At 39.1% G+C, this 11,206-nt stretch overlaps 1 protein-coding gene across 1 annotated transcript in view; it reads right to left on the bottom strand.

Annotated features, from left to right (window-relative positions):
* INTU (inturned planar cell polarity protein) overlaps window positions 1-11,206 on the bottom strand; it is a 134,571-nt gene that overhangs the window by 64,254 nt on the left and 59,111 nt on the right. The window contains exon 4 of the mRNA XM_006887553.1: window positions 7,504-7,707. Coding sequence (XP_006887615.1) covers window positions 7,504-7,707 — 204 coding nt within the window. The remainder of the gene's footprint in view (window positions 1-7,503; window positions 7,708-11,206) is intronic.

Raw genomic sequence — 11,206 nt, 5'->3', positions numbered from 1 at the left:
GTTTTTATTATGTACCATCAAGCCACAACTAACTCATAGGTGACCCAATCCAGTGAATTTTCAGAGGCAGTAAATGGCTTGAGAAGAGATTGTCCACCTTTCATTTGTGGAGGAGCTGGTGGAGTTGAATGGTGTGCCTTTGGTTTTATAGTGCAACTCCTTAACCTCTAGACCACCAGATGTATTTGTTAGGAGTCTTTAATGTAAATGTTAATGCTAACCTTTAAAAATACAACCTTTAACATCTTTGGATGAAATCATACCTTTTTATGTCTAAGACAAGACTGCAATTAAGCTTAAAAAATAGGTATACAATGTTAAATTATAAATTAATGAGTTGAAAAGGTAGAAGAAAAAAAGGAGAATGTTTATTTTAATTATAATAAATACTATATAGGGAACTCGGCTGGCTTACTGGTAAAGAGTTGTACTGCCAACTCAAAGGCATGCAGTTCAAAACACTGTTCCATGGGAAAATAATGGGTAATCTCCTCTTCAGCTATTTTCTGCCTCTGAAAACTCACTGCAGTGGGTCAGCTATGAGTCAGTTCTGACTTGGTGGTACATAACAAAAAACCAAATACTACATAAGATAGTTCACAGAGTGCTTAGTATTTTTCTATTTTCAAGAATAGCTTCTGGGAAATAGTTTTCACCAAATAAAAGAATACATTTCAAAATCACAATGAGTACTGTGCTAGAACTTTAACAAAAAGGGATGAACTATTCTGCACTCTGTTGTTCTGCTGTTACTTAAAGCAACATGTCATTTTTCTCCCAAAAGCAAATAAATGTAGGCAAAATGTAAATTTCTAAATAGAAATCATGGAGAATACAGAGTAGCTCCTAGCTATACTATTTAGTGACTACAGTAATAAATATATATTAATAAAGTCACTACTGAAAGTTCAAATATCTTAAAAATTCTCATTTCTTTGTTTTCCTTGGCTCTCTATCCCTGTAAAATGTCCTACATCTTACTTTGGGCTCTCTCTGCTAGAAATAATCACATGACATAATGTGCCTTACATATTACAATATGACAAATGTAAATAATAGTATATGAAGGACATTGTCTTTTTTAAATTTATTCAGTAGATGCAAATTGCTGGAATATGCTGAACATATACACTCTGGTTAAGAGCTCAAATATTCTCGTAATATTTTGAAAGGAAAAAAACAGATACTAAAATATTTATTCTCTTTCTAGAAATGCAGTATTATATTAATTGAGGCCTTCTGATATGGCTCCTTAATAAATTTAAAGCATGGTTAAGAAATTATTTTATTGTATATAGCCATAGTACCAAACACTGCTTTAAACAAATAAGCCATAAGTAGTTTGATTAGCTGTTTAAAAAAAAAGCATTTACCAGCTAACATCTCCAAATCTTGTAACTTGAAGGAGCTAAATCTTTATTAAATATGTAATTAACCAAAAATCAAAATGACCCTATGACATTTTATAGTAAAGCAAATCATACCCGTAAAAAAAGGTCATTTGGGAAAGTCTATATTCAATTATAAAAGCTTCACTATTAAAGAGCTGGCAAGCTTTGCAGTTCTTAACCAATTTAATTAGCTGTATATTAAGCACTTGTTAGTAGCCTGCATTTAGAGCAGCTTCCACTCTGTTCAATAAGGATAAGGGGGGGAAAAAACCCCAAAACTTTTCCTAATTACAGTGTTGATACAGAGCTGGCAAAGACAGAAATCTGTTCATTAAAAAACACTCACACTCTTTCCCATGGAAAGAAAAGAAAGGTTGACAAAAGGTCTTACCAATAACCTACCTCAAAATGAACTAGAAAAATTCAGGATGTCACTATTTCAGGAAATTGTGCATTTTATTTTAAAAATGTTTAAATGTCTCTTTCATCTAAAAGATATGAGGAGGTATTACAAGCAATAATACTGCTTTATAAACCCTAGTTATATATAAAATCTTCTGAACACATAACATTAAAAAAGCATATATAAATAAATCTCTTATTTTCGATTTTAATAATTGACTAAATTTAGACAAATCAAGTAGCATAAAAAATGTACTGCTTGGATAAAATTGCTTTAGCATTAAGAATATAGCTGAATTAAAACCCAAACTTTCTGTAAACCTTCACTAAAATCACAATTAAATAAATATAGCTGAAAGTATTTAAAAAACAAAGATAAAAAGTTAAACACTCTTTAGCTCTCACTTCTGCTTAAAGCATTACAGTAGTCTATATGCTTTGAGAGACCATCATTTAGCAAAATAACTAGATCCACGAACAAAACACACTTGTTGCATTGTTAGACATGCAAAAAATATACAGGTTTCCAAGGACACCATCCTCCGACCATTCTACTTCCCTTCCTTCACTCCATCAACTGCCAAAGCATGCTGAGGCAGTAGCTGGGGGCAGTGAGTGGTGAGCATAAGGACAAAGGCAGGACTGCCTTGAATGCTAGGGTCTAAACAGCTTTTAAGAAACCCTGGCGGTCTGGAGGTGTGCTGCCAACCCAATGGCAGGTGGTTGTAGACCTTAACAGAGATGACCAATATAAAACTCAATAAACCCGGTGCAACCACTGTGGAAGGTACTATGGCGCTTTCTCAAAAAGTTGCAAATAGAGATACCATTTGACCCAGCAGTTCCACTACAGGGAATATATCCCAAAGAGACCATAACTGACAGCCAAGCAGATATATGCACACCCATGTTACTGCAGCTTTGTTCACAATACCAAGGAGCTGGAAACAACCTAAATGCCCATCAACAAATGAATGGATAGAGAAGCTGTGGTATAGTCACACAATGGAATACTATGCTGCATTGAAAAACAAGGAACTCATGCAATAATATTAAAAATGGTTGACTCTGGAGAACATTATGCTGAGTGAAATATCCCAGTCACAAAAGGACAAATATTGCATGGTGCCACTGTTGTAGAATGGGACTGTGCTTGGGGTTGGGGAGAGACTGCGTAAGATGGGTTCAATAATTTATACTGCACTGAAACAGAGGAGGGAGAAAACTGTTTAAAAGAGATATGTGGTTAGGTATTTCTGTCATGACAGGATTCTAGAGCAATGGCTATATGGTGGAGTGGACCTGGAGGAGGGTTTGTAAAACAATGAAAGAACTTTTCTTTTACTTTTCCAAGAGGGTAGTGTTCTGGGGGGAGCCGTGGGAGGGGAGAAATGTGCAACAATGAATGAATGGAAATCCAAAGCCTCTGTAAATTTTTACTGAAATTAATAACAAATTTAAATTAAAAAAATTAAGTTAGAGTAAGGATGGCAATGGATTAATAACTGCTCACGCTAATAACACTATATCATGGCATGGAGGAGGAACACTGGAACTGTATCCACATTTCCAATATTCTTCTTAAAAAAACCATTTATGGAAAATAGGAACTGCATTGGAACATGTATTTCTGGATTGGAAAGGATCATATTGTTAATATTTCTAGCCTTAAGCTTAAAAGATTATACTGTTCAAAATTATTTGTTATATATTTGTTTAAATTTTTCCCTCTTTTAACAACTGGGATCTAGAGGGAAGAGAAAAGATCAGAGAATGGCCAAAATTATTGGGGCAGGTATTGCTGCCACTTTAGGGCCTATGTCAGGAAAAGGAAGTCTTACTCATAAACAATGCCACCCAAAGGTAATAAAGGAGGTCAAAATGGCTTCCACTGTGGAAAGCTGGGCCACTTCAGTAGACAGTGTCACAGACAAGAGCCACAGATAGGCAAGGGAGTAGAGAGGAAGCTCCCACTCACTTGCTTTAAGTGTGGATCTGGATCTGAAGGACACTTGGCCAAGGGTGGTCCACATCAGATCCTTGTGGCTGACAGGACTGACAGGCCCCAGCTCCCAGCTGGAAACAAAGGAGGATGCTTCAATGATTCAGATCCTCCCAGAAGAGCTGTGGGGGGTGAGCATTAACATTACTAGTAAGTATATTCATTTTCCTCCTGGACACAAGAGCCTATTATTTGGTCCTAAAAGCTTTCTGAGGTCCCAACTCTTCTCACTATTTCTTAATTGTTGGAATTGATGGAAAACTTCATAAGCAGTTCCTTACTTCACCTCTGTCTTGCATGTGGACTTCTGAGCTGTAAACCGATCCAGTGGTAGATGGAATTTGGTCCAGGACTTAAGAACAATAAATGAAATAGTTGAGCCTCTACATCTTGTGGTTCCTAACCTTTATACTATAATAGACAAAGTGCTAGTCAATAGGCCTTTTATTTTAAGAACTACCTTCCCTCTGTAACTTGATTTGTGCCACTGTTAGAACCTCTACTTGGAATATTATTGCTTTTAATTTTTGACTCATGTACTTTTAACTTGTTAGTTAAATTTGTGTCTTCTAGGCTGCAACACTTCCATGATACATCTTCAAGGATATGAACATGTATGGCTAAGCACAATTGATAACAGTGCATCTACATTCCAAAATCAATCTCCACAATAGTTTATGTGTTTCCTATTGCTAAAGGGGCTCTTTAGAGTAGTGAGAGAAGATCTTCAACCTGAAACCTACAGCGTCCCTTTTCAGCAGGAAGTAGCTAAGAGAATATGCTGTCCTCTTTTCCTTATGAATCAGGGTGAAATCTCTCTCAGGGAGGAGTGATAAGGAATGGCAAAGGACACACTGACAAAGGAGATTAATCAGAACTGGCTTTGACAAGCACTGTGGTAATGGGACAATTAAAACATACTTTCAAGGAATATTCAACTTGAATCCTTCTGATCATATGGGAAAAAAACAATCAACAAAACAAATATACCCCAAAGCTAACAGGATCTTTTTCAAAATTGGAGTTCATAATACAGGATGTAAAAAAAAAAACCATAAAAACAGAAGCTTTAATTTAAAACATACATACACCTATTTAGGGACTTGGTGCAGTTCCAAAGATCAGGTTGTTATACGAAATTGGCATCATGAGAGTTGGAGGGTTGTGCCCTATTTCAGGCATCAGTTTTCCCCTTCAATTGCTCATTGCCTGTCTGGCATCACCAGTGCACCTTGAGATGCTCTCTTTTACCCATTATGCCTTCCACTCCACTGTGGAAGTCACAGGGGCTAAGGTGGTAGTGGTAGATGTGTTAGCCACTACCTGCTTCCAGCTCACAGTGTGCCTCTCTTCTTCTCCATCTACTGTCTACCCTGGGTGGGGATCTTGCCATCTTCCATTCACCCTGGACTCACAGCTTTGCATAGCTCCTTGCCCTCCCTCTACCTCTTCTTTCCCTAACCCCCTTCCTAGTTTGTTCCATTTCCCTGTGCCCTCTGAGCTCTCAACTGGCGTCTCTTTGCCTAACTTCAGTCTTATCCATTAATGCTCTATGCCCTTTGTGGGGAAGAGAAGAAGACATCTCACAACTCATTGGCTGCCACCTCATGATTCACTGGCTGTCATACTGAGTGTGTCCCAATTATCACTATGCTATTGTTACTTGCCATTGAACCAATTAGGACTCAGTGACACCAAGAAAAATGGATCTGAATCCTGCCTTATCTTGTGCTATCTTTATCATCTCTGACATACTCAAACCCACTATTAGAGTCACTGTTGTCAATCCATCTTCTTGAAGGTCTTCTCCTTCCTCCGTGACCCCTCTATCTTTCCAAGCATGATGTCCTTTTCCAAGGACTGGCTCTCCTCCTAACAACATGCCCAAAACATGTGAGACGAAGCTTCACTGCCACAGTATTAGGTGTGGCCTATGAAGGGTGCCTTGAGCCTGGTTGTGGCCTTGTATGGATATTCAATCATCAAAAATGCTGCCTGAAGTGATTTTCAAAATTATAAGTTCAAAATGTAGGATAATAAGCCAGTTGATAAGTAGGAAACATGTGTATATTGAAACCAATGAAGTGGCATAATGACTGAAGGAAGACTCATCAACAACCTACATTAGACAGATGACACAACCTTGCTTGCTGAAACTGAAGACGACCTGAAGCGCTTGCTGCAGAAGGTCAAGGATTGTAGTCTTCAATATGGACTGAAGTTCAACATCAGGAAGACAAAGATTCTCACCACTAGGCCAACTGGCAGCACCATGACAGATGGAAAAAGAGATTGAAGTTGTTAACAATTACAGGTTGCTGAGTTCCACAATCAACCCTCTTAACCACAGCAGTCAGGAAATCAAAAGACAAACTGCACTGGGAAAATCTGTCAGGGACCTCTCCAGAGTGCTGAAAAGTAACGATGTTAGTCTAGAGCCTAAGGTTTACCTAATCCAGGCCATGGTCTTCACAATTACTTTTTATGCTTCAGAGAGCTGGACAATGATTAAGTATGACAGAAGAAGAATCAATGCCTTCAAGTCATGGTGCTAGAGAAGAGTCTTGAACATACCACGGACTGCCAAGAAAACAAATAGATCTGTCTTGGAGAGGGTGAAACCAAATTTCTCCTGGAGGCCAGGATTTTGAATCTCTGTCTCACATACTTTGGGGCACATGGCCAGAAGAGACCAGTCCTTGGAGGAGGACATCATGCTCATAAGGGTGGAGGAACTGTACAGGAGAGGAAGACTCCGGATGAGATGGATTGATATAGTCACTGGGGCAATGGGGGTTGCTGTGTCAGAATTAGTGAGACTGGCTCAGGACATGGCATGGTTCAGAGCTGCTGTACATAGGGTCACCATGGGTTGCAGGTAACTCAACAGCATGTAAAAACAACAACATGTAAATTGCAAGATATTGCAATCACAATTTCCCCCCCCCTTTCTTACTACCTATTGTTGTTGTTGTTATGTGACGTCCAGTCACTTGAGACTCATAGTGACCCTATGTACAATCGCCCTAAATTCTGCTCTGTCTCCGATACACCCATCCCGATTACCCCAGTCACTGAATCAATCCACCTCATACGGGGCCTTCCCTCTTGCACCGTCCCTCCACCCTACCAAGCATGATGTCCCTCTCCAAGGACTGGTCCCTCCTTACAACATGTCCAAAGTATGTTAGATGGAGCCTCAGAATCCTTGCCTCCAGGAAGCCGCCCAGTTTAACCCTTTCCAGGATGAATCTGTTTTCCTAGCAGTTCATGGTACCCTCAATACTCTTCCCCAGCACCACAGCTCAAAGGCATCAATTCTCCTTCTATCCTCCTTAGTCACTGTCCAACTCTCTGATGCATAACAAGTATCAGATGCACCTTAGTCTCCAGAGAGACACCATTGCTCTTTAGTACTTTGGAGAGGTCCCTAACAGCAGACTTTCCCATCGCAATACATCTTTTAATTTCCTGGCTACTGGTGTTGAGAGCATTGACCGTGGAGCCAAGTAAAGATAACTAAATAATTCCGCCATTTGTATTATGAAAAATCTAATAACTGTATAGAAATATAGATAATTTTAAATGATAATAATTAAAGTTAAAATCTACTTTTGTTTCTTTCTTAAATAAAAAAATGCTATTACACATCTGGAAGACTATAAAAGGTCCTTAATTTATCTTTTGCAGTTTTGAGAAGATACTCACCTCTTCTTTTGATGTTTCTGAGTCAAGCTGTAGCGTGAGGTACATAATAATATGAGGAGTGTTGAGAATATTCTTCTGGATATCTTCAACCTCTTCTCCCCACAGAAGTTTGACTAAATCACTTGTATTCAACTGTGCCTTTTTCTGTTTTGGCTGAGTTGCTTCCTTTTTCACAGCATATGCATTTTCAAATGTCAGTTTTACCTTTGAAAGTTAGGACACTGTATTATTTTTCAATAAGGGGAAAATCAGAAATAATTTTCACAAAGAATGATTCGTACATACATATACAGTTACGTATTTACTAAAACCCCTGGTGTCAATGAGTGGTTTTTGAGTCAAAGTGGCCCTATGAGACAGAGTAAAATTGTCCCACAGAGCTTCCAAGGCTATAATAGTTTCAGAATCAGACAGCCACATATTTCTCCCATGGAGCAGCTGGTGGTGTGTTTTTTGTTGTTGTTGTTGTTGTTAGTCATTGAGCTGACTAACTTTTGTTAGTCACTAAGTCCTTTAACCTCAGTGCCACCCAGGCTCTTTAGGTGGGAACAATATTAAAAAAACCCTAGAATGTGGGGTCTTTGATGGTAGGGACTGTTCTATTTATATTCTTACCTCCAGCTCCTAGCATATATTATCATAAATATTTAGTGAGTAAGAATGTATAACGCTCTGCACAAAACATTAATTTAAATGTAATCACATATGTAAAGTTTTTGAATATAAGTAATTTTTTAAAAAACTAACTTTCTATACTTTTTGTTAGATGCTAATGAGTCAAGTATGACTCATAAAACTTTATGAATAAAAGCTCTGAACCTCATTCTACCCTGTGCCACCTTTATGCTTCTTGACAAAGAAGAGCCCAATGCAGCAGTCACTGTGTCAACCCACCAGGTTGAGGGTCTTTCTCTCCTTCGCTGAGCCTCCACCCTTCCCAGAATCATATCTTTCTCCAAGGAATTGCACCTGCTGGTAATATGCCCAAAACAATGAGGTGAAGCCTCATTCAACATTCTTGCTTCCAATGAGCACTCTGACTGCACCATCTCCAAGATATATCTGTTTGTTCTCTTTTAGCTGAACAATTATTTGGTTTTATGATGATACTTTGGGAGCTGAGCCGCTGTGAGAGCCACTAGCCGAGCCCCACAGGAACTGCCAGCCAAGTAGCTCTGGGACCCACCTACCAGGAGCAAACAAAACAGTGAGAATTTGACTGATTTTCTTAAGCTTCACTGAAACCAGATCCCTGCCAGACTCAGAGCCAAATAGGGTGAGAGCTGCTGGGCAAGAACTGGATGGAGGCCACCTGGATAGCTGGAATCTAAGTCAGGTCTCCGTGTGCCAGACCCGTGCCTGTGCCCACCCCAAACCCATTCTGCCCCAAGCCTATTTGGTACCGCATCCATGTCTCCACATCCAGTCACCTAACCTGCCTTTAATCTGGAGCACCTTAGTCAGACTAAGCTGCAACCAGAGGCTGCTCTCAGAAGGCCTGAACTGAACATTCCCTAGAGGCACAAATTCAAAGAGAAATACAAGCAGGGTAGCTACTACAACCTCTTCTAGGGAAGTGACTTGAGATCAAGAACCTACCATTGCCTCAGACATGGAAAAACTCTACCACAGCAAGGCCACACAAAAAGCAGGGTACCTCAAACCCTATATAAATGTAAAGCAAAATAGTGACAAAAAGTGACACAATAGCAATGGATTTCTTGAAGCCAGAAAGTTTGATGAAACGGTTTGATGCAGTATCTAAAAGAACAATCAATGATTGAATATTTTCAATGGATGAAAAGACAAACTTGAAGGATTACAGGATATTACAAGCAAAAACTAGGTGGAGCTTAAAAAAACAACAAAAAAACCAATCCAAAATAATGCAGATAAAACAAACGAGGCATTAGAGGCACTGGAAAAACAAGAAACCACGATCCAATATATGAGGTCCAATTATTCACATGCTGTCAACAAGATGGAGGGGCACATGAACAGAACTGAAGTTATGGAACATAGAACCAGCGAAATAGAAAATAGCATTGTCACCACTGATCTTCTAGAGCAAATAGCAGAATAAAAAAGGAAGAAAAAAAGAAAACCTAACAATGATGTAGGACACCATCAAGATAAATAACATTTGCATCATCGGAATCCCAGAACAGGAAGAAGCAAAAGAAGGCACTGAAAAGTTGCGGAAGAATTACTAGAAGAAAATTTCCCAGGCATAATGAAGAATGAGAGAATACATATTCAAGAATCTGAGCGAACAACATAGGCCCCAAAAGGAAAACACCAAGGTTTATCATAGTTAAATTTGCCAGAACCAAAGATGAGGAGAGAATTCTGAAAGCAACTAGGGAGAAACAAAGAGTAACCTGTAAGTGAGAGCACATAAGATCAAGTGCTAATCTCTCAGCAGAAACCATGTGAGCAAGAAGATGGTGGAATGACTTATATCAAACACTAAAAGAACGCAACTGTCAACCAAGAATATGGCACCCAGCAAAACTATCAAATATGAAGGAATGACCAAGATATTCCCAGAAAAACATAACCCAAGGGAGTTTGTAAAAACAAGACCAGCACTGCAGGAAACACTGAGAGACATCCTTCCTACAGAGGTGGCACAGAAAGCAGGATGGACCAAAGTAACTAGCAACACAACAAATAAAAATGATAGCAATAAAACCTTGCCTCTCAATAGTCACACACTGAATGTGAATGGTTTAAATGCACCACTGAAGAGAAAAAGAGTAAAAGAGTAGCAGTTTGGATAAAAACACCAAAATACGTTAATATGCTGTCTATATGAGATACATCCGAAAAATGAAGATAGACTATAAATAAAAGGGTGAGGAAAAATATACCAAGCAAATGGCAACAAGAAAAAAGCAGGAGTAGTGATATTAAAAGCTTGGAAGGAGGAGTGATATCCACTTCCATAATAGCTTGCCTCCGGAAACCCTATGAACCTGGAGAGAGGATGAAAGATATCTAAGCATTGAGGACTCTCCTTCATAGGGTCACTATGAGTTGTCTGCAACTCGATGGCACTTAACAACAATAGCATCAACAAAGAGAGAGATATCAGCTGGCCCAGTGGACGGAAAGCGATGCTACCAAGCCAAAGGTGGGTGACTTTTAATCTGTGGCCCTCAGGCCTGTCTTTCATTATTTTTGTTCAGACATTTCTCTAGGTTGTATAGCCCTGGTGTACAAGTTGCCATACCACGGTAACTTGTGGTTGCTGTTAGGCTGAACACTGCAAAACTGATGTGTCAAATGCATTAATGGTTGGTTATCCAATGTGGACAGGGAGAGGGGTGGAGCTCCCCAATTAAAACAAGCTTGGAAGGAGGAGTGACATGCACTTTCATAATAGCTTGCCTCCGGAAACCCTATGAACACCCAAGCATTGAGGACTCTCCGTCATAGGGTCACTATGAGTTGCCTGTGACTTGACAGCACTTAACAACAACAACAACAACAACAACAACAGTGATATTAATCTCTGGTAAAATAAATTTCAATGCAAAAACTATCACAAAGGACAAAGAAGGTCACTATATAATGTTTAAAGTGTCAATAAAACTAGAGAACATAACATTACTACAAGAAACAAAAAGAGATCTTGAAAAGTGGAAGAATATCCCTTGCTCATGGATAGGAAGACTCAATGTTGTGAAAATGGCAATAC

Source organism: Elephantulus edwardii, unplaced genomic scaffold, assembly GCF_000299155.1.
Source record: "Elephantulus edwardii isolate Elephantulus edwardi_28Jun2011 unplaced genomic scaffold, EleEdw1.0 scaffold00058, whole genome shotgun sequence".
NCBI lineage: Eukaryota > Metazoa > Chordata > Mammalia > Macroscelidea > Macroscelididae > Elephantulus > Elephantulus edwardii.
The sequence above is the reverse complement of the archived record's forward strand: the minus strand, read 5'-3'. Positions and strand labels throughout refer to the sequence as shown.